Here is a 25,815-nt window from a genome sequence, read left to right as displayed (position 1 = left end):
TCGATCAGTCTCTTGTTGGTCCCAATGGTCTCTGGACTCAGGCAGCTGCAGTGTTAATTGCCACTGAGGGGTTCCTTTTTTTTTTTTTTTTAATTGGTGGATTATGATTATACATAGTCACTGTTTGTTGTGTTTTGGGTGGTGCTGGGGACTGAACCAGGGCCTTGTGGACATGAGGCAAGCACCAACTGAGCTATGTCCCCAGCCCCCAAAGCTTTTGTTTTTGACAAACACTCTGGAGAGAGTTTTCCCAGGACCCAGACAGTTTACATAGTAAAGATTCTTTGGAGATGGGACTTTCTGGAGAGCAATAGATCCATTCCTCCCTCCTTCGGTGGCTGCTGGTTCTCACTGATGTGTAGCTTTTTCCATGATACTTTCCAGTAGCCTTTAATGGTAGCATGTAAGACCCACAGACTTGTTTGTACATTTCTTCACTGACCTCTTTATTATTGTTAAATCCAAGAGTTTTCAGATTATTTTCTTGGGTTTTTCAGGCAGACAATCTTGTATCTGAAAACGACTCTCCCTCACAACAAAAATTTAAAGATAATCTATTCATTTTTAAATTGAACTACCCAAGAGTTCAGAAAACAAACACACACGCACGCACGCATGCACGCACGCACGCAGGCACGCACGCAGGCAGACAGACTTCCTGGCTATCTTCCACTTTTTTGCCTCAGCTGTTCCTCAGATAATTATGTTGGGGGCTTTTGGTTTCAACAGTAGTACTATGCTTATCAGTACATTTCTTTCATCTTTACTGAAGACTGTCAATAGGTTTCTATCTTTCTTTGAATCAAAACTTGTTAAGACAAATGAATGTTATGTACGGTCTGCCAAACTGTGTACACCATTTATTCAACAGATATCTGGTGCACTGACTGTGTGCCAAGAATGGCCATGAGGAAAAGATTTCAATAACACTCAAGTGATCCCTGCCCTTGGGAGTTTACCAACCCGGCAGGAGAATCTTCAATAAACCTAAGGTGTGACTGTGTGATGAAGGCAACCGAGTTCGCAACAGGAAGCCAGCTTGAGAAGTGAATGGCAATAATAAGGCATCCTGGGGAACCACAAACTGTCCTTAAGCTGGGAGCTGAAGGGCAGTGGAAGCCAGCCAGGCCAGTCTCATTCAAGGAGCGTGCCTGGCGGTGGAGGCAGGTGAACTCAGGGGAGGGACCGCCAAGGGAACTGGCTGGGAAGGTGGCAGGGCCCCACGAGCCCTGTAGTGCTCTGGGTTGTTATTGTTAAGAGCAATGGAGAACAGCAGAGTGGAGGGTTTTTGAAAGATCCCTCTGACGGTTGGTGGCAAGGGGAGGGGACAGGAGGGGAAAAGGCTGAACCCAGGAGTTGTCAAGAGGAAGGGCTGGGTTTGGGCTGGGGACAGCAGTTGAAGTGGACACACTCTAAAGCTGGGGTTCAAGGACTAGACATCTGCCACAGGAGAGAGCAGTGACAGGTGCTGTCCAGCTCTCCAGCTCTGGCACCCAGGCAGACGGACAGCAGGAGACAACACGAGTATCCAGGCGACGGATGCCACGAGGCAGGTGGACGAACTGGCCTTGAGCACAGAAGGACGGTCTGAGTGTGACGAAGACAGCGTTGAGCATATGGCTCGGTGGCTGAGCCCCTGTCTGGCACATCTAAGGCTCTGGGTCTGATGCCCGCAACACAGGAAGAGAGGAAGAGAGAGAGAGAAAGGCATGATCAAGACGGCAGATGAGCAATGAGTAAAGAAGCAAACTTACATTCTGAGAAGCGAAGAGAAGACTACCAAGCACCCCTCGGGCCATCCAGTTCTGTGGTCAGGACAGACACCCCAGCACTCCCAAGAGCACTCAAACACCCTTAGCGGCTTCTGTCTCCTGACTGCTTGGTGCTCTGGTTAGAAAGTACACTCAGGGTCTGCTTTTCCTGCTCGTGACTGCCCTTCAGAAGAGCTGCTTTCCAAACTGAGTCTAATAAACTAGGCAGAGGGGAATCAAACTAGACGGGAATAGGAGGAACAATACCCAGTGATCTGAAAATCAAATCCACGGGGAAGTGAATTCACACTGTCGGGACTTACTTTCCAAGTTATTTGGTACCACAGTAACAATTTCATTTCAAAAGACAAAGGAAAAACAAGTCACAAGTGAGATAATGTAAAAGCTTTATTGAATAAATACATGCACTGTCATGTGAAGTTGGTTAAGCAAAAAGGACTTCCTATGGTTTGACAAGCCCTTGCCACCCTCCACCAGGGCAGACCATCCGGCTGGAGCAGAGTTCTGCAGCAACCAGAGAATGAACACACAGCTGCCCAGTCTAGGAGCACTGGCCTTCAGGTCTGGGGCAGGACTGACCTCTCCTCAGAGTGCAGACATAAACTGTGTAAACCATCTCCAAGGCGCTCCTGTTTCAGGCTGGCACTTGTAAACAACACCTTCCCACTTTAAGGCAGGGCATGGGCAACCCACGGGCACAAGCCAACGGAACTGCACTTCAAATTTCATCTGAGTTAATTCTCCTCCATTTGTTTGGCTTTCTGTAGTCAAATCAATTGTTAGAAACCCAAAGCTAACATTCTGAGGACAACCCAGGTGCCTCCCCGGTCAGACCCTGAGTGTGGAGCCCGCCTTCCCCACGTGCTGCGACAGAGCTGTCAGGGAGACACACACTGCCTGAGGTCTTCCCTTGCCCTTCTCCTGCGCTGGGCACGGAACCCACATGCTAGGTGAGCTCTGCACTATAGCCCAGCCCCTTCCTTCCTTTTAAAGAGAACTGAGGTACTTCCCAGAGGTCTCAGGACCTGCTGGTGGGGACCTCATACCCAAACCCTGGGTAACAGCTCTCCCCACTCACGGCAGCAGAGGGCAGCGTGTCCTGCTGCCCACCTGGCCTCCTCCAGGCTCTCTGCCCTTCACTGCATTCATTTTGCCTAGCTGCTTAAATAAAGCATTTTATTCTATTAAGTGAAGCAATTAAAAGTGCAAAGCCCAGATGTGTAGGACGTTGGTGAAAATTCTGATGCATCTTCCCCTTCACACAGTGGAACAGAAGCCTTCAGTAGACCTAATTTTTCAACAATTGAAAAAAAATCTTCAAAAAAAAACCACCTAAATACCAAGAAACAACTAGATATTAATAAGATTTTACTGCTCTCTGGCTACTAAAATACAATTAAATGTTCTGTGTACATATAGGTCACGTGTGTGTGACACATTAACTTCTTCCCAAGACAGTCCTGGTAAGAACTGGAGTGACTGACAGGCTTCAGGGGAAAGTGTCAGCAGACAGGAGGCAGCGAGACTGTACTGGTCCTACGGTGAAAGGCAACGTGAGCCGAAGCTACAGACTCCACTACAAATTCACTGTGGAGAAGAATGTGAGCCACAAACGGAAAGAAACTCATGTGGTGGACAGGAGGAGCAGTAACAGTCGGCGTCAGCCACAGGCACTTTGGGACGTCTGGTGGAGTGAGCTCCCGGCAGGGCGCTCTCTTCCACTGGCATGAGGAGCTCTGCGTGTTCCCACAGCCAGGGCAGCCCTCTCCCCTCTCGTCCTGCCGCCTGGGACAGATGAGCAGCCGTTCTGCACAGTGCACCCTTGGCAGGCCTGCATGACTCACACCACCACAGCCTCGCCTGGGACCAGGCTTGGGAACACGAAAGTCTACCAACGTGCTCTGATAATCTAAACAGAAAGAAAGCCCCAATAAGGACTGCATGACAACACCCCATTACTCAGGTCAGCAATGGCATAAAGGGAGGAGCCCCAGGTAGCGCTGGGCCTCACGGCCTCAGTGCTGGCAGTGGGAGAGCTCCCTGGGAACTGTGGGGCCCTGTGTTCTGGCAGAGTGGCAAAGCTGGGCTCTGCTTCACGTGAACAGGCCAGTCATCAGGCTTTAGCAACAGCTCCCCACCTGACCCAATGTCCCTCACAACCTGATGGCAGCATTCGCTCCTGCCGTCGTAGGCTGGGAACCTGACAACCAGCCTCCATCACGATCTGGGGACCATGACACACATGGGAAGCCTCACTTTCAGGAAAGCCTCAGGTGTCCATCTTTGCACTGCTGCATGAACCAGCTGCAATAAGCAATTAAAACAGACGTTTGTGGACCGCCACAGCTCTCTCCACTTTTTCTGTCACTCAGGCACACAGCACTTCTCCTTACAAGCCCTTCTCTTGACTTCTCAATAGTACATCTTTGTATTTATGAAAACATTAATATTCTGAATACTTTCTTTTATCATTTATAATGGATAATCATCATTTATAATAAAGATACTTGATAATCTTTCTAAATTTTCTTTTTAAAAAGAAACACCACAAAATAGGTCACTGTGAACTTTCTGCTGCAAAGATGAAAATGATTATTTGTCACAAGAATTTAACAAGTTTTAGAAGAAAATATGTATTTCCTTGATCCACTTTCTTCTGAATCCAAGCCAACATGTAAAGATTATAAAAAATAGAGTCTATTTACACGGCATAGGGCACCTCAGAGGTGGACGAACAAGGCGTGGCACAGAGGGTCAGCACTCCCTGGGCAGCAACGCCAGCCCTGCTGCTCGTGGCAGGCCAGGCGAAGCACAGAAGGAAACGAGCACATTTAACGACCATATTGGCCACATTTGCCTAAAATGTCAACAGTTTTATAAAATCATCAAGGTAGGCATAACTAAGTACATGAAATTATAAAAATAGCATTGGTACGTCTGCAGGAAGGTGCGATTGGACAGAGGCAGCAGGCCCCAGGTCGCCCTCATGTCCGTGTGGCTACGTAACCAGCTGTGGTCTCACGCCATCCTCGGTGAGGTCGTACCTGGGGAGCACAGAGGGCAGGGCAGATAGGTCAGGCCCTAGCCAGCACCCAGGACTGCGCCCACTCCACCAGCTCCACCCGGCTGTGGGGGAAGGCCACTCACCACTGGGTCCAGCCCTTGGTGAGCTCTTCAGATGCCAAAGCAACTAGCACCTGTGGGCGAGAAGTGTCTGTGAGCACGGCAGAGAAAGTCCTGCACGCAAGGGCTCCTTCCCGCAGCCAGAAGAGCTGACCCATGGGGCCTGGCCAGTGTGCCATCAACGGCATCGTACCTGATGTGGGCTCCCTGTGCTGCACCACGAGTGGTGTCTGCAGTCCAGAGCTCCCTTCCCTAACTTAACCTTCACGTGTCCTGGTGGAGAATACGGAACCACATGCAGAAACTAATGTGACCAGGGACAAAGATGGCAAGGAATTCCGAGATGAAGCCACCACTGGTTGGAAGAGGGACTGTGCAATCAGTTGAGAAGGTGGAGCTATACAGAACATTTCATTTGTGATTTTTTTTTTCATTTTTATTTTGTTTTGTGGTCCTGGAGATTGAACCCAGGGCCTCACACATGCTAGGCAAGTGCTCTGCCTCTGAGCTAACCTCCAGCCGTGTTTTCTTTTAGTGTGGTACTGAAAAAAAATTTAAAAACTTGAGAACCAACTTTTCTTTAACTGAAGGTTCCTGGTATGACTAAAAGCCCATAAACTGAAAGTGTAAAGACAACGAGAACAACTTAAAATGCCTTGGAGTGCACTCTATCCTGTGCAGCCCTTCATAGCTGGGTGTAGTCTCAGACCTGCACGGGGTGGGGCCTGAGGACCACCAGGCACAGCAACACGCCAGGCTCTCGACACTTACTTTTTTTTTTTTTAAGTTATTATTATTTTTTTTATTGTTGGTTGTTCAAAACATTACATAGTTCTTGATATATCATATTTCACACTTTGATTCAAGTGGGTTATGAACTCCCATTTTTACCCCATATACAGATTGCAGAATCACATCAGTTACACATCCATTGATTTACACACTTACTTTGCCAAGAAGTCCCTTATCTTTGGACAGGAAGCCGCCACTGTTTTTCACTGCCACGTCCAGGGTTCTCCTCTGCACCTCAGGGAGTGACACGCTGAAGTCAAAGCTGAGGGGACACAGGGCCTTACCAACTTTCTCCACACTTCTGTGTATTTCAGTTAAAATGGCATTTCTGTTTATAAGATCGTTCCAAACATTATGCTTCTTTTGTCTTGTAAAATGGGGTTCTCCTATTGGTGCATACCTGACAGCTTCCAACAGTTTAGATCCAGTTCCTGGTATGGAGACAGTGAGCCAGCTGCACCTTTCTTGTGAGCCCACAGATACTGGTACCACCCAGCTTCACTGCTTCCAAACCACCACCAGCAGACCCTGAGGCAGGGCCCAACCTAATCATCCTACATGGGTCCTGAGATGCTCTCAGGAAGTCACCTAGCAAGACCCCACACAAGCAGATGACAGCCTGTCAGGTCAGATCACTGGAGGTTTGCAAACATGTGATAATATTATTCAATAATTTTTAAGAAATTGTTTTGGAAAATACAGTTGTTTTCACAAAAATGTTGTTTTTTAAGATGTTATGAGCTTATTACGTTATTAAAAAACAATTGCAAAATGTGTGTGGCTTCAAGTCTTCAGTAAGTACCCACAGCCATTGCCCACCATAATGAATTTTCTTCAGGGCCTTCAGAAGACCTTTGTTCAGCCACTAGTCTCCCTACTGGGTGCCTGTGACCTGCGCCTACTGTGCTCAGCACTGAGGTTTCTGCAGGAAGCTCAGAATGCTGTGTGCTTATCATAATGGGCGCACCCAGGAGAGGTGGGGGTAGAGGCCACACCTCTGCCTTGTGGCCCCTGGTAGCTACAGTCTTGGGCACCTGGCTGTGCGACCCTTCTCTCATTCCCGCACCTCTGCTGCTCTCTTCCCTCCTGAGCTAAGGCTCTATCGTACCTCTGATCGAACACTGGGTTTAATGTCTTCTTCGACACGTGGGTTTTTCTCCTCCCTGACCTCCTCTTGTCTGGCAGTAAATACAGGCGGACATATGGATCAGAGCCATCTTCTGAGAAGGCAATCAGATTTCTTTTAACACAAACCAAAAAAGACAGGACATCAGAATCGAGGGAAAGAAGAACACCATCACATCCACATTTACTTTTCCCAGTTGTGGGCTCAGTTCGCCTGAACAACTGGAAGTAACAAGGAGACACCAAGCTGAGCTCCAGAGGTCTGCCCTGCCCACCTTTGCCTGCTGGCCTCTTGCCCTAGCTTCCGTCAGTGGCTTTGCCGGAGGCGACCTTGCCTCTGTGTCCTAGGTCCAGGGTCGGGGGACATTCTGCGTCCCTGCTGTGCTTCTACATATCTTGACATAATACTCCCACTGCTTTACCCACATGAGGAAACAGGAGTTTGCCTCACGGTCAAGCCACCAAGCTCCAGAAGGCCACTGGACCCTTGTCGGCACAACCCTTAGGGGACCCCTCCCAGTGGCCCCTCTGGCATTCCTGGTTGGGGACTTGGCTCCACTGCAGACCTTCCCAGGACCTTCTCCAGGAAGCCCTGATAGGCAGGGTGTCTGCAGACCCGCTCCACAGCCTTTGCTGTTCTGCCTCCCCTGTTCTCTCAGTAGCAAGGATATACAAGGGGCTCTGTGATTACTGAGCCAAACTCCATGCTCCTCACCTAATCTTATTTCTAAATGTTACCAATTCTATCTTTCTATTTGTCTAAACTATTACCAACACAGACAAAACCACATAAAAGGAAAATAATTAGTAATCCCATGCCATCATCCTTATTAAATTAAGTGACACTGTCAACCCCCTTGCACTCCCTCACTTGGTGCATGGGGTCAGGGACAGGTCACATGACCCTCTCCTGCTGTGGGGAAGGAACCAAGCAGTGTTGGGCCCATGGCCGCTCTCTGAAAGAGCTGCACCACACCTGTCGTGAATCACACCTTCACTGGTTCTTTTGAATTAATACTACTCCTGGAAATTAGTGCAAAAAGTTGTTCAATAAAAACGCTCACTATGGTATGTCATGCAGACATGTCCAACATCGAGGATCGTCACAAAGTACAGCACAGCAAGTTCAGAGTTACGGTAACATCATGAGCATGACCAGAGTGCAACAGAGATGCTTATGAAACAATGTTGAGAACAGAAAAGGGATGCCTACTAGGACTGCAGTAACAGTGAACGGCACGCCTGCGATCTCACTACTGGGAGGCCGAGGCAGGAGGACTCAAGTTCAGGCCAGCCTTAGTAATTTAGAGAGACCCTGCCTCAAAATAAAAATAAACAGGGGGCTGGAGTAGTGGCTCAGTGATAGAGCACTTGCCTGGTGTGTATGAGGGCCTGAGTTTGATCCTCAGCACCACATATAAATAAATAAATAAGATAAAAGATCCATCGACAACTAAAGTATATTTTAAAAATAAATAAACAAGCAAACAAATAAACAAATAAATAGCCTGGGCGTGCAGCTCAGTGATAGAACATCCCAAGTTCAAATCCCAGTACCAAAAACAAAAGCAAAGCCCACGAAGGTGGCATGCCTGTGTGAGCGCCAGTGTGTGTGTGCGGCTGCTGGCATGTTCTGCTGAGGGCAGAATTTTGGGTACTTTTCTCAGAACGGTCCATGTTGCTGTATTTTGTTTTGTTTACTCATTCAAACAGCTCATTCTAGGTTGCAAGATTTTGCTGTCAGACTTGGGGTGAACGTTTATTTCTTCCAACACCTCTGTGTTCCCATTTCTCCGTATTCCAGCAACCTAAAAAACTTGTCTTCCAGTTTGCTCAGACTTCTTTTGCGGGAGGGAATGATAAGTCAACAAGTAAGAGACATTCTTTTCTCAGCTCTCCCCACACCCCAACCATATTCACAAAAGCGAGCATGCTGTGTGTGGCACAGGCTGCTCCCATCTGGGTGACATGCACCTTGCTGCAAGCCCTCAAGCTGCACACGGCGTGGAAGGGCAGAACGGCTGCCAGGGCCACCTCAGCAGGCTTGCCTGGCTGGCTCTCTGCGGGCAGGTGGGCCTGCCTGCTGCCTCACCTGCAGGAGTGCACCACCACGATGAGCTTGTTCCTCTGGGAGCTGTGCCGGATGGTCAGCTGGACCTGCCCCAGCGGAGACTGCCCCAGGGTCGTCCCACTGTGGGAAGCAGAGTAGAAAGTCACCAGGAGAGCTGTCACTCAGGGGCCACCCGCACACGCACAGCCAGCAAGCGCTACTTTACCAGAAGGTTCTTTACACTTATTCAAAGCTAACAGTTTCCAGGTGAGAGCCAAAGTAACAAGGAGACAGACGCATCTCCCTGTTGAGACACGGGTTGTGTCTCGGCTGGGACACGGCCTGCCTTCCTTCCCCCTCAAGGCCCCTGCTCCAGGTGGGAAGAGCCTCCTATCACAGCCACTGCTCCCGCTCAGGGTCCCAGGGGTGGTCAGCTACTCCCCACTGTCATCTAAGGAAAGGTGGCTCCTTGCTTAAAACTCGGTTTCCTTCAGAAAGAGAGCAGGAAGAGTGATTTCTTTTTCCCAAAACAATGGACAGGAGAAAGTGCCCAGGAGAAAGTGAGCGTGGGCCAAACACAACCTCACAGATGCAGACTGGCGGACACTGGTGCCTGGTGAGCTCGAGAACCACCGGGGAACAAGCACCTTCCACCTCTGCCTCCCTTCTGTTTTCCCACTACTCAACACCCCTCTCACAATAACAGGAGAAACGATTTCAAAGGTCAGTCCTACTTCTTCCACTTAGGGGAAATGTTAATGTCTGAAGCTTTGATGACTGGTCTGTTTTTCTCCTTTCTGAAGACACCATCAGCAACATCTATGAATCACGGGGGTTAATACAGTATCCAAAGATAGACACACAGGGACTGGACAGCAGGCACGGGATGCTGACCACACACAGAAGAGCAGTACCTTTGTTTGTTTGTGTGTGTGTGTGTGTGTGTATTAGAGAGAGAGAGAGAGAGAGAGAGAGAGAGAGAGAGAGAGAGAGAAAGCGAGAGCACTTTTTGAAATTTTTAAATTTTGAGACAGAATCTAAGTTGCTGAGCCTGGCCTCAAACTTGTGATCCTCCTGCCTCAGCCTTCCTAGTCACTGGGATAATAGGTAAGTACCACAGGGCCTGGTGACCTATTCAGTTATTTTTGTACTGCGGATTGAACCCAGCAGTGCTGTACCACTGATCTATATTCAGCCCTTTTGTAAATTTTGAGACAGGAGCTAAAGTTGCTGAGGCTGGCCTTGAACTTGTGAGCCCAAATCCCTGGGACTGCAGGCATGTAGCACAACACTCAGCCAGACAACCTGTTCTTTTACAATAAAGATAAGCCTTCTGAGCTGGGCACAGTGGCACATGCCTGCAATCCCAGCGGCTCAGGAGGCTGTGGCAGGAGGATTCTGAGTTCAAAGCCAGCCTCAGCAAAAGTGAGATGCTAAGAAAATAAAATACAAAATAGGGCTGGGGATGTGGCTCAGTGGTTGAGTGCCCGAGTTCAACCTCTAGTGCCAAAAAAATTAAAAAATAAAATAAAAAAGCCTTTTGCCAAACCTTCCCACTCACCACCCACTAAGTCTCTAGGGTATCTTTTGAGTCTGTCTTCCTGGGATGGGGGGTGGTGCAATAGCTTCTTGGCTCTAAGCCTCTTTCCTTTCCCATTTAGAGAACCTCTTACTCGACCACCTCCTAATCCTTAAATGGTCCTAGAAAAAAATGACAGGTTCTCTTTTTTCAAAATATCTTTTTTTTTTTTAAGTTGTAGATGGAAAGAATGCCTTTATTTTATTTATTTATTTTTATGTGCTGAGGATTGAACTCAGTGCCTCACATGTGCTAGGCAAGAGTTCCCCCACTGAGCTATACCCCCAGCCCCCGCCCCCCTTTTTTTTTTGAGACAAGGTCTCACTAAATTCCTGAGGCTGGTCTCCAACTTGCCATCCTCCTGCCTTAGCCTCCCAAGTCACTGGGATTACAGATATCTGTCCACACACCCAGCTTGGCAGGCTTTATTTTGAAAGTCAGACACAGTGGGCAAAACGGCAACACCACCTGAAGTTGTTCCAGTGAATTTAAGAAGGCATCTCCCGCCCTGCTGGGTGTGGGACATTAACTCTGTCTGCCTACCCCCCGTGACATGCTGGGTGAGCGCCGAGCGTGATGAACAATCACCCGGGCATCAGGTATGTGGCACGGTGAGAGCCAGGCAGTGGACATTTACTTTTCGAGCTGTCGCAGCCTTTGCCGCAGCTCCTGGGTGGCGATAGGCAGTGATATGTCTGAGGCTATGCTGGGGGTGGGCTCCTTGACAGATATGTGGCTCGGAGAGGCCAGGAGGCTGGAGGAGCTTCTTCCCAGGTCACGCTGGGCCACAGGGCTGGCCTCAGGGGGCTGGGTCTTCTCTTCCACACCAGGTTTATCACCTCCCCCAGTGACTGGTGTGGACGGGGCCGTGCTGCTCCCGCTGGTGCCTGGAGATGCAGACACCTGAGATTTGACAGGTATTTTCCTCCCTTCTTTGGACACAGAGGGTCGTTTCACTTGAGCTGAATGTTGGTGGTCTGGAGGCCGCTCCTGCTTTTCGAGATGGAGTACCTAAAGGTGGACATAAACAAACACTGAAACCAATGACACTGGTAACCTCTTGGCACTTGGCTGGCTTCAGATGCACTCCTCCACAGATATTTCTTTAAAACCGGCTCAAAATGTTAAAAAAAAAAAATCTAATCTTTGCTGTTTGGTTATTCAATTATTAAAGTAATACCGTATCACAGAAAGTTTAGAAAAGCAAAGTTTAATCAAAACATCACTTGTACACAACAAACACCAGGTCTGTGTCTTCCCCAGGCTCCCCCACTTGCACCCTTTCCTACACAACTGTCGACAGCGTCTCACACAGAGCCCACTGAACCTGCCCCGACAGGAGACGAAGGCCCTCATCTGCACGGGTAGACTGAACCAGGAAGCCCAGAGAGAGAAACACCCTCCGAACCCTGCTACCTAGCAGGAGCATCCCAGACATGGCACAGAAAGAGAAGGGCAGCCACACCGTTTCTCCTGGGACCTGGGGCTGGCACGTCCCACTGAGCAGTCTCCTCCACTTTGGGGTTATTGAGATGCCTGGAGGATTTTTTCTGCTCTCATGAAATAAAGCTACAGCAAAGGTCTTTATTCTTATGGCCTCCCTGAAATTTTTCCCCGTTTTTTGCAGTTGAACTCAGGGCCTCACGTGTGTTAGGCAACCTCTATCACTGAGCTATATCCCCACCCCTCCCACATTTTGCATTATTATCAAAAGTCAGATTTCAGGTTCAAAGAGTCCTGGAATTCATGGCATGGGGATACTGCAGTTCTTCCTGAAAAGGCTATACCAATGCCCAGTGTCTTGGCCAGGTGCAAGGAAACCATTTCTTCTGGACCCTCTACAGACGAAGTCTGTTTTAAAAGCTGGCTCTTGGGGCAGGGGAATAGCTCAGTGGTAGAGTGTGAGAACCTGTGTTCAATCCCCAGTGCCAAAAACAAAAACAAAAAAAAAGAAAGAAAAATTGACTTTTCAATTTGTATATTCTTATTACTAAGTTTTGGCATTTCCCCATACATTTACTGGTTTTATTTTCAAATCTGCCCTCTTGCTGGGTTTAAATTCTCTCTCCTGAATAATTCTGAAAATTCGGCCTCAGGAGAGAATTCTGTCCATGCAGAAGCAGCACCTTCTGGACCACAGGGTAAAAACGGCTGGTAGACTCGGCAGAGCACTGTGTGATCCAGGCCGGCCTCACCATCTGCAGGTGCTGCAGCTGTCCTGGGAGTGAGCCCAGTGGGCTCCTAGGACCAAACGAGGGGTCCACTCTCCTCAAGCAGCACCTCTGTGGGACCCTGGCACCGCCTGCCCTGCACCCATGGCAGCATTTGCCAGGCTGACCAGACGGGCGTGGCGCTGCCAGCAGATGGCCTCCTCCCACACAGCACCTATCACCAAAGGCTGCACGTACTCGGAGGGCGATCTTCATCTTTAAAGTGCTGTTTGGGCCTGAGTTGCTGAGCTGGAACCGCTGGTTAATGGTCATGTCGTCGCTCGTGAGCAGCTGACTGAGCGGGATCCTCAGACTGCCCAGAGAACACTGGTGCTGCTCATCTTTGACCTGCGGGTTACAGGGCACAACACTGAACTGGAGGGGAAGGCACAGAGACTACAGAGAGCCCACAAGTTCAGAAAACACATTTTAAAAAGCCCAGACATGTTTGAGCCATATTCTTTCAAGTGATGTCTCCATTTAGAGGCATGGGCTGCAGGAATCTGAAGGGTGCAGGCAAGGTCCTCAGCCCCTGTGAGAAGGCCGATGCTCACGCGCAATGAGGTGTGAGGTCTTCACTGGTGACACTTGGTTGTGCAGTAAATGCACCTCTAGGTTCCTTTCAAGTCTTCTCTATTCAAAGTCTACATGGTTGGTTTGAAAACTGACAATATCTGCTTTAAAAGCCTGGTCATCCGCCGGCCATGGTGGTGCAGCCTACGATCTCAGCCCCTCAGGAGGGTAAGACAGGAGGATCGCAAGTTCAAGGTCAGCCTGGGCAATGTAGTGAGACCTTGTCTTAAAATAAAAAGGACTGAGGGTTGGGGCTGGGGTTGTGGCTCAGTGGTAGAGTCCTTGTTTAGCATGTGCGAGGCATTGGGTTCGATTCTCAGCACCACATATGAATATATGAATAAAATAAAGATCCATCAACATCAAAAAAAAAAAAAAAAAAAAAGAAGGACTGAGGGTGTAGCTCAGTGTTAGACTGTTCCTGGGTTCAAACTACAAATCTCCAAGCACAAAAAAACCCTGCTGAACAAATAGTACAATCATCTATTAAAAAATAACCTATGACCTTTCTCTGATGCTGTAAATGAAAATTAACTTGACACAGACCTAAATGTGAAGTTAGAAATACAACCTCCAGGAGAAGGCAGAGGAGAAACACTTAGAAACAAGGGTATGACAATTTTTATTTCTTTTATAGGACACGAAGAGCATGAACTAAAAAGAAAAAGGTGAAAACAAATGAACATCAGCAAATTTTGAAGGTTCTGATTTTGCAAAGTCTTTGTTATCAAATGTAAAATCAAGCAAACAGATTGAGAGAAAATATCCACACGACATGTATCCATCAAGCACCTGTTTCCAGAATTCAGCATGAAGAAGACAAGTAACAACAATAAAAGGGCAAAGGAAGTGAGCAGACGTGATGTTACGGTAGAGACACAGAGCACAGGAACACAGCATGAGGCTCATGCTGCAACGGCCACCCCACACCATTGCAAAGCAGCAGGCCCTTGCCCTGGTCTCCAAGACCCGTGGGCACCCGAAACCTTATGCACCACATGTTTTCCTATGCACACACACCTGTGATAAAGTTTAACTCACATATTAGGCACAACAAGAGATGAACAACAATAAATAATAAAGTAGAACAATCTTTAACAATATATATAATAAATTATAAGTTATGTGAATGGGTCTCTCACACTTTCAAGATAACTTAACGTGATATATGCATGCTCCCTACTTTATTTTTGGTACTAGGTAGTGAACCTGGGGTGCTCTACCACTAGAGCTATACCCCTACCCCTTTTTTAAAATTAAAAAAAAAAAATTAAAGGATCTCATTAAATCTAAGTTGCCCAGCTGGCCTTGAACTTGTGATCCTCCTGCCTCAGCCTCCCAGGATGCTAGAGGATTTCAGATGTGGCCACGGCACAGGACTCTCCCTTCCTGTGATTATGTGGCCTGTGGTTTGGACCAAGGCTGACCACGACTGACTGAAATCACAGAAGTGACCATGATGAGGGGCCTGCTTTACCTCTACCCACTAACCATGGAGCCTTGGCAGCATGTGAGGAAGAGCACCTGCTGCACACTGCCAGTGGGGACATGAAAGGCACCACCACTATGAAACATGACTTGGCAGCACACTAAGAAGGTAAATGTGCATCTACCCTTCTATTCCTCAGTACATACCCAACAGCAACAAAGGCATAGGTCCTCGCAAAGACTCAGAGCAGATTCATTCGTAATAGGTCTTGGCAGGAAAGGATCCAAACTTTTAACACCCTTGTACTGTCACCCTTGTACCGGACAAGCCAATAGGGATGCTTCCATCCCATGGAATATTACATATGGAATACTACACCTATCAGTAACAACACAGCAAACCCCAAAATCATTACACAAAACAACAAAACAAAAAGAATGCACTGTGTAACTCTATTCACACAGTCCTATAAAATCCAAGCAAGTTACAGTGAGGCCCCAGAAGGCAGGTCTGCGTGTGTGTGCGTATGTGTGTGTGCGCGCGCGCGTCTGGCCTGAGTTACAGAGCACCAGGGAGCATTTCCTGCGGATGGGTACTACAGTCCTTATCTTGACTGTGGTGATGTGTCCATGGGTCTGTATACATCTTCATCTACACCTGCATGTCATAACTCATCCAACAGCACAATTTAAATATGTGTAACTTACTGTACGTCAATTCCATTTCAACACATCAGTTAAAAAGTTGCAAACAAAATACCTCAACTTCAAGGTCTTGGCGCTTGGGATTGTGAATGAAGAAAGTGAAGTTCTCCTCCCAAACAGGCTCACTGGTTTTGTACCGAATCTGGAAGAAATATACCAATATCAGCTCTGCAATACCTTCTGTGGAAAAGGGATCCCAATGTTGTGCTTTCTGATTTAATGTGTTCAGAAGCATAGGACGACTTTAATATAATCCTAAGACATATACTTATAGTGCATGTACCATTATATTATTAAGCATAAACAGTGTTAAGAACATAGAGGATGGTCCAGAGCTTTCTGAATATGTCAGGAAAATCAGCTGTTTCTAATCTGACCAGTCCGCTCAGTGACCGCAACCTCATCAGCTCAGTGGTACTACACAGAGGTCCACTTAGGTTTTTTTTGTGTGTGTACCAGGGATTGAACCCAAGGGTGCTTAACCACTGAGGGACATCACCAGCCCTTTTTTTAGATTTTTATTTTGAGAGAGGGTCTCACTAGGTTGCTTACAGCCTCACTAAGTTGCTGAGGCTGGCCTCAAGCCTGCCACCCTCCTGTCTCAACCACCACAGGAGCTGGGACGGAAGGTGTACACCACCACACCTGGCAGCAACACCTTCTTTCAATTCTTGAACCTAGCTTTACTGGCTTAATTTTAAGAACTATTGGTTATGTTTAAATATTAATAGTGCTCAAAAGAAACTTGGGGAATTTATTCTATGCATACCCATGAAACATCTGTATGGTAATTTTTAATATTATCTTAAAAAAACAAGCCACATATTTTTTATTGAATTAAGTAGCTGGTTATTTACAAAGTGAATGTTCTGAGGGAAAAAGGATGTAGGAAACCAAGGGTGCCTTAGGCGCGCAGTGGCAGTGACCCCAGAGGCAGCCCGGAGGGGCAGCCCACATGAGGACGTACCTTACTCTCCTGAGCCTTGTGGCCGACGGACATTTGGACGAGAGGATTTGGGTTGCTGTTCATTTTCTTCCCTGACTATCCAAAAACAAAAAGAAATAGACAAAATAAACAGACACGGATTTTGAAACGGGCCTACTAAACATGAGATTTTTGGCTGACGTTGAGAGCCACTTCTACTCATCTCTGACGTTTCAGATAGAAGGAGTACACGGGGAAGTTAGCCACAAAACAATTGCTAAGCACACCCTGGGCCATGACTGCTCCAACCACAAAGTGAACTAAAACACACTTACATTCATGTACACTCTTTTTTTGTTGTTGTTTCTGAGATAGATTTTTTTTTTTTTTTTTTTTTTGGTGATGTCCAAGCCCAAGCAATCCTCCTGCCTCAGCTTCCTGAGCTGCTGGGACGTGGGTGCATACCACTACACCAGCTGCACCTAATTTTTACATGTTAAAAGTTTTTGTTTTTTTTTTTAATTTTTAAAGCAAGCTTCTTTGTGAAAATTAAATTTTTAAAAATATTAATTTAATTTAGTTGTAGTTAGATCCAATACCTTTATTTTATTTGTTTTTATGTGGTGCTGAGGATTAAACCCAGGGCCTCACACGCACTAAGCGCACACTCTACCGCTGAGCCACAACCCCAGCCCTGAAATTTAAAGTTTTTAAAAAAAATCTTTAATCACTATTGTCGTGTATCAAAAAAAAATAATAAAATCAATAAAAAAGAAAAAAATCTTTAATGTTAACTACAGTTCTCAAAAGTTGATAACACAAATATATAAAAGTGCAATGAATGGAAACCAAAAAACATGAGAAAAGACAAATGTAAAAGAATGGTACTTCAGAACACCCCTGGTTGGAGTGAGAGAATGCCATAGAGAGGCACGGCTTCACATTTTTAACTGAGCATGCTCCGTTCAAATACACACAGCTATCAGACATCAACTCTTGCTTACCAGCTGCTAAGGAATTTTGACTAGGAGAACAAATGTCAGTTTAGAACCATTAAAATAAGCAGATATAAATATAATGGGAAAATTCAGGAAAGAAAAAAATGGCAAGCACATTAGCACAGACAATTGATAAAGGAAAACATAGTAAGACAAGAGGTATGTGTTCTGAGGTTTATTTTCAACTTAGCCCCACAGGGAGATGCTCTTAAGATCTGTTAGTGGAAATTAACTAGAAGGTCACAAAAGTGCTTTTAGTCTAGTAATTCTGAGTCAATCCTCAACACTGCAGCCATGAGAAACAGGTATCAAAATCATAATCGTTGGGGAAAATATTCCTAGCCAAGATCCACTGTGATAATCTATTTTCTGGTTCATCTTTCTGATGTGCATGCATTCTGAAAAATGAAGTAAACACTGTGAAAAATAAATGTCCAAGGCCACAGAAGACCGTGGCGGAGGACAGTGACTCCGCTGCTCAGCTGTTTCTCCTTCCACCAGACCCCAGGAGCCAGCTCTACACTCCTCCTCTGTGACCAGCTCTCCCTTCCACAGCTCCCCGGCAGCTGGGCACAGAAAGGCAACTGGTTCTGGCCCCAAGGAGGATGGGTCCTTGCCAGCCGCCCTCCAAGAGGTGGGAGCCAGGAACGAAGGTCCTGAGTGAGCCATCACTGCGTTAGGTCCTTAACACAGAAGCTGAGCTGATTTTTAACTGATACCAATTCTTCCTCACTGAAATAGGCCATCCATTCAAGTATCTTACAATTTTAAGACACACTTCCCCCTTCCCTTTCTAACATCTCTGAAAACAGAACGAGACTCGCCATTACTAGCTTTGCATGCCTGCTCTTGGGCAGTCTGCAGCAGTAAGACAGTTGTCACCGCTCTGGCCAAGTTACTGTGCTTACATCTTCCTTTCGGATATGCACGTGAGTGACAGACAGCAAAAATCTGTCTAACCTAAATCTAAAAAATTTTCTAAGTATAAAACAAACACTATCAAAACACAACTGGCATTTTATAATCTCCCTTAGTGGTACATAAAATAGCAGTGTATCTTTTTTTTGGTACAGGGGACTGAACCCAGGAGTGCTCAACTACTGAGCCACACTGCCAGTCCTTTTAATTTTGACACAGGGTCTTGCTAAGTTGCTTAGGGCCTTACTAAGTTGCTAAGACTGGCTTTGAGCTTGTGATCCTCCTGCCTCAGCCTCCCAAACCTCTGGGATTACAGACATGCACCCCTGCACCCTCCCAGCAGCAGTGTATCTAAAAATGGATGGTTAGGTTATGTGAAAAAAAGTTAAATCACTTACTGACTTTTAGACCATGACACTATATTCAAAATACATCAGCACAATTCAAAGTCACAAACTGAATGAAATATGAGCTGCTGAGTCAGACTGCCTCGAGTTTCAATCTCAGTTCTGTGTCCTGACCCTTGAAACCTGTATCCATGACTATCACATGGGCACAATGCCATTTTCAGAAACTTGGTGGAAGGCTTTATTAAATGGGTTAATGTGATAACAGGATAATGATAATACATCTATTTCTACCTGAGGATCTCTCATATGCCCTGTGTTAACTTCCTCAGCAAGCCAAAGGAGAAGATACCACTTACACCCCAAGTACAACAGAGTGAAGCCCACACCCCTGACTTCTAAGCCCACCTTGCTGAGCACTGCACTGCTGGCCAATGGCCTTCCTCAGCAGAGCACAGGAGAGCAGTGCTGACCAAGCTCCCCAGCGTCCTGTGGGTACAGGCTTCACCGCGTGCTGACTGGCACACACAGGCTGCTCTCACCACCCATGTGTCACTCTTCAGTGTAGGACAACAGACATGAAGAAGCAGATTTTGTGTCCTGTGTCCTGCTGCAAGCTCACTTATTTTTCTGAAGGAAACAACCATTCCTGTTTCTTTGGGAATTTTCTTAAAAGAATTATTTTTAAAATTTCCCCACTCCAAATATGTAAGCCTAAAATGTTCAGAGAAATTAGAGAGAAAAAACCCAAAACAATATAAGTCATAGAAACGTGCTAACAATTTAGCTGCAAACACACGCTACCATGTCTTGGCAGTGGAGCTTAGTTTCCAATATACCTCGTTTAATGAACTCAAAGCTCTTGGAAAGATCTATCACCCAGACCCGCAGCGCCAAAGCCATGAGGCTGTGGCCTCAGAGAGCCCCTACTCAACATATTGGAAGAGGCGATTTCTTAAAAGCATATTTACAATTCGCAAGGCGTGTCTTTAAATCACAGTCTAACATTTGGTTGAGATTTTAAGTAGAACTTCTAGATCACCATTTTAAAAAATTCAAATCCAAATGAAACACAGATGTTTAAACTGCCCTAGAGGGAGCTGCTCCAGGCCAGGAGGAAAGACACGGTGTCATACTGGAGCTTTATAAAATTTACCTTCTGAGTTGCTGTGTTTCCACCTACCACTTCTCAGATAACAGCAGGCTCTCTTCCACAGGATGACCAACCATGGGCTGGCAGGGAGGCAGCCTGCCACGCCTCCCGAGCTCAAGTATCATCTCTTTCAATATGCCTCGATACGCTGCACCCTCGAGGGAACACTTGGTTTACCTTTAGCGCTCTCTGAACGGCAGCCTTCTTCAAGACACCAGGGTTAAAGTCTAATGGATTATTCTTTCAGGTCAGAAGAAAATGAATACACCAAGGGTTAATAAAACGTGCAATGAGGAGCTTATGGAAGGTTAATGACACGAACATCTAGGAGAGTAAACACAAACTTAAGCAAAACCCCCAACCATCGGAGATTCTCTATGCCCAAGATTTCACCTTAGAGGCTTTCAAAATGTGTTTCAAGTCCTCCACAACCCTTTACTCTCCTAACGCCTGTCCTTTGGGACTTGAAAAATTCAAGAGAGATTTTAGGAAGGGTTCTGTTTGTTATCATCTGCCTGAGTAAACTCTTAAAATCTTGAGCACTAAGTACACAATGATGGGCCACGCTGCCCAAACCTCTCGAGCCTGGGAGCCTTGGCCCTCGAGGGTAAGGACTGACGACTCCAGATTTCAGAGACTTTTCCTGATGCTCACACTGGGCAAATGTAGCTGAGACAAATGTGATTATTATTCCAACATGCATCAGTTACAGGGCAACAAGGAGAGCCGCTGTGATGTGGGGCCAGGGGTGCAGGAGGAGCTGTGTGGGATCATGGAAAGCTGCAGTCCTGGATGTGAGAGAGACCAAGTCACTGAAATGCTTTGGGCAGGTGTCCAGGCCTAAGGCTTAGAAGTCAGGCATCATTCCCCCTGGGTCTCTCACCATCAACTGAGGCAGCAGCTGCACTTGGACTTTTTTGTTTAAAGGAGAGCCAAGAAAAGCATCCTCGCCAGGGTCTGAGCAGTGGTGGCTATTAGGCTGCACTGTTGTGTTCAGGGTAGGCACTGTAGAAATACCACTTGTCTCAGATATACTCCACATGTGGAATCATGAGCCCATAAACCTGCTGAAGTGATAGCTCTGCTAATCCCAATCCTGTGGTAATCTCGGTCATTATGTCCTCTGTGCTGTCTCATCTCCAATCTGTAAAACATCATCAACAGTCTAGGGGCTAGATGAGGTGTAGGTGTCGGGCCCCTCCTGCCCTGCTTGGCTCCTAGCAAGTGCTCAATAACACGAGCTACGGTGTACGCCTGACTCCTGAATGCTGGCCACCACGGTCAGAGCTCAAGTGCAGCACGTGATGGAGAGGAAGAGCAGGGCATGTTCCAGGAGCCTCCATGAGGGCGAGGTCGTGCCAGCGTGCAGGAAAGCTGCTGCTTTCAGTTCCGGGTGGGGAGTGGGGTGAAATGGCTGAGGAGGGAAGGCAGGCAGCAGGGGCCGCCTGGAGCTTTACTAGTTCCCATGGCAGCCTGTCGGGGAAGACCCAGAGAGCAGATCTGACGTCACGCTGGACATCAGCAGGTGACAAAGTGTTCCCATTTGCATCATGGAATAGCCTGTGGTGCATATATCCTAACGGAACAGCACAGTTGACCATGTGGGAGGAACCTGACTGAGAACCCAGCAGTGTCATAGGCTAAATACTAAAAAACAATGTAAAAAACCCGGCTCATCTCCTTTTTGCAGAAGCAGACAGCTGTAGAATGGGAAAAGCAATTTGGAAAAGCTGCTGGAGACAGAATCCACACAGCACAGCTACTTGGTCATCACTAAGAAACGCCAGAAGCAAAGGACTGCTTCTGAAACAACAAGAGCACGTGCCACTGGCCTCCTGTCCTTTACAGAGGCTGTGAACAGGGGAGCGTGGACAGAGCTGGGAGGGCCACAGTATCCACCTACCGGTGTGACTCAGGCTTTTGGTTTTCTTCATCTGTAAAACAGGGCCAAATATCTGTCCTTTAGGTATTGTCCTGCAACCTTCTCTCTCTCCTCTTTTTTAATATATATTTTTTTTAGCTATAGGTGGACACAATATCTTTATTTTTTATTTTTATGTGGTGCTGAGGATGGCACCTGCTGCCTCACGCATGGTATGCGAGCGAAGCTGAGGATGCATGTGGAAAGGCTCTGGAAACAGAAATTCCGTCTCCGGAGAACACAAAGCACTGTCACCGTAAGATTCAGGGGCAAACTGACTCTGGGACCCTGCCAGCCACAGAGTTCAGTCTGATGGGCGACTCGCTAGACTAACAGGTCAGTAGTGGTTTTCTGTGCCCCTAGCAAGTGAGACCAGATCCCAACTAAGAGTACCTACCCAGAACAGCACCCAGTGAAGGTCCCACCCATGTGGCATGGTAACAGATGTAATGAGACCAAGACAAAAAGTCCATAGTTATCTAAGAAAGCCTTCGAATTCCTTAAAAGGAACTGAACAGTGACCTCAAAGTGGTTTTCTTCTCCCTGAGGGAGAAGGCCTGACCGGGAGGGCACTGCCTGTCCTCACGTGACCATGCCTTGGTGACTGAGCATGGACTAGAGGGATGGACTGTAAGAAAGGATGCTCTAACACTGCTGTGTTTGGTCAGGAGGAAAAGGCAGATGGAAGAAAGTTTGGGGAAAGGGAACAAGAAGATATTTACATCTCACATGGAGATGAACTACAAAACAATTTTCACATCGCGGCTTCATTTCTTCGTCATGGGAATTTTTATTTTTTTACGGGCCAGCAGCAATTGAGGCATCTCAGTTTAGTTCATCTCCCGTCAGATGCACTTGCCAATGTTAAAGCAGTGTTAGGTTGTACAAAACCGGCACAGAGTGAATACACAGAAACTGAAATCATGCAGGAAAATGACGACAGCATGCCCCGTCATTCCACACGAGCAGACTCCACAGAAGGTCCAGGCCACACTCCGGCAGAACTCAATCAACAAAGGAAAGGACCTGGAGGACTCACAAATAGTGCTCTATAGACTGAGGTAGTATTCTCACAAAACACTAGTCCCGACGCTCGCCTCTCTTTTAAGTAGCCACACCCAAAGTTTCCCTCGAAGATACTCTTAAGAAAGTGCAGACAGGAGGAAAAAGCAAAGAACGGTGGATTGTGATCAATGAGCGCACCAGAAGCACAGGAAAACAGTGCCAAGGCAGAGCCAAAGGATCCCAGCTCATGGGGACCCCAGGGAAGGTCCCCACCCTCACTATACCCCAGGGTAGCGCGTGGCAGGGGGATCCTGTGCCTCTGACGGCCACAGCACACTTCATGCACAAATTGCCCAGCTAACAGAAAATCAGTACATCACTTTTCTTTTTTCGTTTTTTGCTTGTATGACATGATTGAAATTTCAATTTAATGTGACAAAACACATCAGTTCTATAGATGGGCCTAAGCCTTTCTTGCCAGTTCACCCACCCTATGCTCTATATTCTAAAATATAAAACAAATTCACTTTCACCAGGCATTATAAGTCATTGTAACATTAAGACATTTTATAATAAACATCATTGGTTAAAATGAGAAAGTTCTGTATGAGAAACTCTGAAGAAGGATTAAATGATAATGAAGTAACGTTTCCCAAAGTGAAATTATAACAGATAAAGCCACAGATTTAGATAGAAAGATTGGCAAAGAGATTAAGGTAAATTCTTCTAAGAAAAACGTAAGAAATTTAGAAGGTAAAATCAGTCAAGAAAGCTTCATTGAAAGAAAGTGCATGATAGACTGAATGAAACACGTGTGGTGAAGTCCTCGCGTGAAACAGACTTGCGCAGTCGGCTGCTTGTCTGCAGACTGCTACTCACTAATGCACTCACGTGAGGGGACGCACTGACCATGCAGGGGGAAGTAAGCGATGGCCAGTCCTGGGGCCACCTCAGTACCTGCTAGCAGTGTTCTTTCTTTCAACAAAACTGGTCATTGATACACTTAAATAGAGAATGACTGCCTGGTGAACAAGCATGTGGGCACTTGAAAAAATACCAAATGGTGTAGCGTTCACAATGACAATGACACGACCCTGAATGGGGGGCTGAAGTCTGGCAGTGTTCCTACCTTGTCTGGTCAACAGAATCACCTGTCCAAGGTCACCATCATCCCTACAGACCTGTACTGTGTGTTTCATTTTTCCTTAGGACAAAACAGCTCTGATGTAAATAGGCATGTGCTTTCAGGCTGCAGAGCCGTGTGTGTTTGGCAGCAGATTACTCAGACACTGTGCATCTACCCATTCTGTTGGAAGCTCCCTGGACACCTCCAGGGTGCAAGTTTGGAGTCTGTGATCAGAAAGGCTCCATTTTATCCCCGTTCCAACTAAAGGCAATTTCTACCTTCAGGCAGTGAAGTTTTACTGATTAGAGGTAAATCTAGACATGCAAAGCAAACATTAACTTATGCTCTCTGTTCCTGCTCTTCTGCACTGCCGTGAAATCAAATTCAGCTAGACAAGACCAGGTGCCACACCGTGGGTAAACACAGAAGTGATTTCCAAGTCAGAACTGCTATCAGGAAAAAAAGCACCCCAATGAACAAGCACTGCTATATTTACCGGAAGGTTCCGTGCTGAGTCCAAATACAAGATCAGCAGTGCAGAAGAAAGGCCATCATTGGCTTGGTCTTTGTCAGCTCTGATGTCCATCAGGACCTAGGGGAGGAAAAGGCCTTAGTGTGTGTCCACGAGACTAGAGACTCTTCCTATCTGTATATGTCAATTATGCACAAGACAACCACAAAAGTGAGAAATTAACAACCAAATATGTGCAACAGACTGAAAATGTACAATACGTGTCTTTTAAACAAGACTGCTATCCCACACACACCAATCAAATGAAGCTCTCGGTGATGTGTGGCCCTCCAAATCCCTGTACTGTAGTAAGCATACCATTTCAAGATATATAAAACAGGTGTATAACTTGTCACGTCCACTATAAAAAAAAATCCCATTTTCTTTAATTTATCTCTGATACTACTGTAGACACATACAGCACAATAATAAAAATTACTGGTATAATTTTTTTTTAGTTAAGGAGCAACACCGTCTGGAGAAACTGATCCCAACAATCAGGAGGGGAGGGTGTGTCACTGCACAGTACCTTGTCAAGGTTCACAGCGTCAGGCACAAGAGTGAGCCACTCCAGCTTCAAGTGCAGCTTCCCTCTGGGAACCTCGTCCAAAGTGAACCACTGCAGAGAGAGAGTTCAAGTCCAGTAAGGCTCTCTTGAACCAGAGACCCATGTCCAGCCCTGCCTCCACAAGCACTGCTGCTGCTCCCAGTGCTCAACCAAGCTGACGTACCGAACCTCGTGTTCCAAGATGATGGCCAGGAACATGAGATCATCAGCCCCTCCCTAGGAAAGCCGCCAAGCAGCACTACCACCACTCCCATGCACACAGGATTCGTGCCCTAGGAAGTCCTGCATGTAACTCACAGGGAGTTCAGAGGCCAAGAGACAGCCAGCGTGGTTCCCAAACACTGAACACTGGCATCAAACACTGGCTTAAAAACCACAAAATGGTCCATTAAAGAGGGTCCCTAACAGTGAGTGATAAAAAGCCCAAGGCTCTGTTCTGTTTGTCTTGTGCAATTGTGGGCAGGTGGCTGCTCTGGAAGCAGCAGGATCTCAACGCTAGTCTGGCTGGTTAGAGCTCGCTCGCTTGCTTAAATCTGACTATCTCTTAGAAGCCTCTATATATTTTTCCTCTTTGATGTTTTATTCTGATACCAATATCCCTGTTTGAAATAATATTTTCTTTTTCTTAAAAAATTTTTTTTGTTATACATGGACACAATACCTTTATTTTGTTTATATTTTTATGTGGGGCTGAGTATCGAACCCAGAGCCCCACACATGTGCGGCAAGCGCTCTACCACTTAGCCACAACCCCAGCCCTTGAAATAATATTTTCTTGCTCTAAATTCTAATGGTATTTATAGCTCTCTTTTATAATCTGATTGCATGGTGCGATTTCTGCTATTAACTACAGATATCATGACAACTCCCCTTATTGGTGGGCTTCTCAGACTCTGCCCTAACCCTGTAGTATGCCACAGTTTGCCTGCCACAGAGTCAGCTTTATGTTCTTTTGTCCATAAGAATTTCTAGCATGTGGCAGGTAC

The 25,815-nt window shown here is 46.6% G+C and overlaps 1 protein-coding gene across 2 annotated transcripts in view; it reads right to left on the bottom strand.

Moving 5' to 3' along the window:
* Positions 1 to 2,141: 2,141 nt before the first annotated feature.
* The window catches only part of Esyt2 (extended synaptotagmin 2), a 76,915-nt gene continuing 53,241 nt past the window's right edge, over positions 2,142 to 25,815 (bottom strand). The window contains exons 12-22 of one of the 2 annotated variants that reach the window (XM_027923852.2): positions 24,791 to 24,880; positions 24,247 to 24,342; positions 16,325 to 16,399; positions 15,413 to 15,499; positions 12,850 to 12,999; positions 11,079 to 11,452; positions 8,905 to 9,003; positions 6,796 to 6,927; positions 5,844 to 5,949; positions 4,920 to 4,969; positions 2,142 to 4,816 (exon numbers count right to left, since the gene is read on the bottom strand). In XM_027923852.2, coding sequence (XP_027779653.1) covers positions 4,771 to 4,816; positions 4,920 to 4,969; positions 5,844 to 5,949; positions 6,796 to 6,927; positions 8,905 to 9,003; positions 11,079 to 11,452; positions 12,850 to 12,999; positions 15,413 to 15,499; positions 16,325 to 16,399; positions 24,247 to 24,342; positions 24,791 to 24,880 — 1,305 coding nt within the window. In that variant the 3' untranslated portion in view covers positions 2,142 to 4,770. The other variant, XM_027923853.2, reaches the window with a different exon arrangement.

The sequence above is a fragment of the Marmota flaviventris genome, chromosome 1 (genome assembly GCF_047511675.1).
Source record: "Marmota flaviventris isolate mMarFla1 chromosome 1, mMarFla1.hap1, whole genome shotgun sequence".
NCBI classification, from domain to species: domain Eukaryota; kingdom Metazoa; phylum Chordata; class Mammalia; order Rodentia; family Sciuridae; genus Marmota; species Marmota flaviventris.
The sequence above is the reverse complement of the archived record's forward strand: the minus strand, read 5'-3'. Positions and strand labels throughout refer to the sequence as shown.